This window comes from Myotis davidii, unplaced genomic scaffold (genome assembly GCF_000327345.1).
Source record: "Myotis davidii unplaced genomic scaffold, ASM32734v1 scaffold512, whole genome shotgun sequence".
Taxonomy (NCBI): Eukaryota; Metazoa; Chordata; class Mammalia; order Chiroptera; family Vespertilionidae; genus Myotis; species Myotis davidii.
In genome coordinates this window covers 1206415-1208969 of record NW_006284323.1, presented here as the reverse complement: position 1 = coordinate 1208969, position 2555 = coordinate 1206415, and the positions used below count along the sequence as shown (strand labels likewise).

Below are 2555 nucleotides of genomic sequence, written 5' to 3'. Positions count from 1 at the left end.
AGATTGAATATACAATTTATGGAGCAAATATTAAGCACCAGACTATTTTCTCAGGCTGTTTTCACAACAGTATTTATAATCTGAGGAGATTTGATTCTTCTCTTCAGCTCTGCCACTGACTCTCTGTACTGACTAACTCACACAATAAGGGGGAAAAGCCAAATTTTTTTAAAAAGCAAAGAATACCTAAACTAATGTTTTGTCTTTTAAATTCTCTTCATCTTTAGCTTCAATATGACAAAAGTTCTTTAGAACCAGAATAGCTTTACAAGACAAGAATCCCCACTTTTGGCACTTTCATTCCACATAGTGTTGAAAGTTCTAGCCTGAGCAATTAAGCAAAGTAAAGAGATAAAATTCAGATGATATGAACTTGTAGGTTGAAAGCCATAAAGATTCCACACACACACACAAACAAAAGCACACCAAAAAACTGTTTTAACTAATAAATTAATTTAACAAAGTGGCAAGGTACAAATTGGACACATAAAAATCAGTTGAATTTTTGTAGACTAATAATGAATAATTAGAAAAGAAAATTAAGAAAACAGTTATATTTACAATACCATCAAAAGGAATAAAAAACGTAGGAACTAACTTAACCAAGGAAGTGAAAGACTTGTACAATGAAAACTACAAAACATTGCTTCAAGAAATTAAAATAGATATGAGTGGAAAGACATCCTGTGTTTATGGAATGGAAGACTTAATATTGTTAAAATGCAAATACTATCCAAAGTGATCTGTGGATTTAATGCAATGCCTATAAAATCCCAATGACATTTTCTGCAGAGATAAAAAAAAAAATAACCCATCCTAAAATTCATATGGAACCCTAAGGGACTACAAATAACCAAAATAATGCTGAGAACGACGAACAAAGCCGAAAGGCTCACACTCCTTCATTTCAAAACATACTGCAAAGCTACAGTTATCAAAGCTGTGGTGCTGGCATGCAGACAGACATATGGACCGATGGAATGGAACAGAGAGCCCAGAAATAAGCCTTCGTACATATGGTCAGATTCTTTTTGACGAGTTGCCGGGACAGTGAGGGAAAGGGCAGTTTTTTCAACCACTGGGGCTGGGAAAACTGAGCATCCACATGCCCAAGAATGAAAATGGACTTATCTACAGCAACTGGCTCAAAAAGTATCAGAGAACTAAACATAAGAGCAGGCGGAAGAGCTTTAGCAGTGAGGGCTGCTCTGTGAACATAGAAATAAAGGAAAAAAGAGGTCTTTGCTGGAGGGAAGAATTGCTGACATTTCTTAACCCAAGCTCCTGGGACAGGTAGTTTATAGAAATGGTTTCACTTGACCCTCCTAAAATTCCTATGAGGTGGGGATCGCTTAACTGGAAGAAGAAAATAAAATAGCCACATTCCTCCAACCTAGAGATGACCACTGTGTGAAGCTCTATAGCTTTTCTTTAAAATGTTTTTATTATTAAATTTCCCTTTAAGATTTAACATGTAACAGATGTAATCCCAATAAATTCAATAAAAAAGTAAAAAAAATAACACGTAGCAACCGGAGCTTGTTGTAACTAGGGAAACAATATAATTAATCATAGTATCTATTGTTCAGGTCCTTCTCTCCCAGGGGGAGCTGGGAAATGTGATCACAGCAGGTGGCATGACCCAATTCATCTGAAAGTGACCAGCTAAGGGACACCATCCCCAATAAGCAAAGTCTGATTCCAGCCATGGCCTCAGGTAATCTCCATCATTCCTTTGTGCAATGAGATAGCATTTATTGAGTGGCTACTGTGTGCCAGGTGCCATGCAAGATTCTGGAAATACGGAAGAATGATATAATACTGACTTTTCCTCTCGGGGGCTCTCCTAATCTGATGGGTGGGGAGAGACAAAGGAACAAGGAGTGACAGCAGTAGCTAAGAAAGCTGTAGCTGGAGGCAATGGGGTCAGGGACTGGAGAGACATCTGTTCACGCAGGTGCAGGTGACAGCTCTCAGCAAGTGTAGACTTCAGATCTAAACTCTGGGGCAGTTCAGCGAAGATGGACAGACAGCAAGGGGAAAGGCGGACCCCGAACCAGAAGCCACGCCCTGCACCACATCCCCTTCCAATGAATGCACAGGAGATAAAACTCCCAAGTATGATTGGCCTCCCATCTATCTGCCCCCTTTAAGAGGAGAATTTATAGAGAGCGCGCCGCGCCTGGGTGAGCCGGTAAATCTTCTCCTTAAGGAATTTCCTCTTGAGGGCGGTTTCGCTCTGCTCCTGGAGCAGCCAGGAATACTGATCCTTTTCCTGCAGTATCTGCATCATGGCTTTCTGCAAGTAATCGCCATTCTCTTGGAGCATAAAATACTGGATTATGAATGGGATCTGGTTGGCGAGCCGCTTGCTGGTCTCCTGGAAGAGGGGAGAGGAAGGGTCAGCTGGAGGGGCCTGGCCCCAAGGCCGGTGGCCGCAGAGAGAAGCCTCGGGGTTCAGGATGCACGCATGGTCGCCTTGCTAAGTCCTGGTGGTCCCGTCCACCCCATCCAGTGTTCAGTATCAAACCACAGGAGCTTCTGTCTGGGACACC

At 41.8% G+C, this 2555-nt stretch overlaps 1 protein-coding gene across 7 annotated transcripts in view; it reads right to left on the bottom strand.

The window, feature by feature from the left end:
• Positions 1-592: 592 nt before the first annotated feature.
• The window catches only part of MX2 (MX dynamin-like GTPase 2), a 30069-nt gene continuing 28106 nt past the window's right edge, over positions 593-2555 (bottom strand). For all 7 annotated transcript variants that reach the window (XM_015569000.1, XM_015568993.1, XM_006754321.2 and 4 more), the window contains exon 14: positions 593-2380. In XM_015569000.1, the coding sequence (XP_015424486.1) occupies positions 2150-2380 (231 nt within the window). In that variant the 3' untranslated portion in view covers positions 593-2149. The remainder of the gene's footprint in view (positions 2381-2555) is intronic.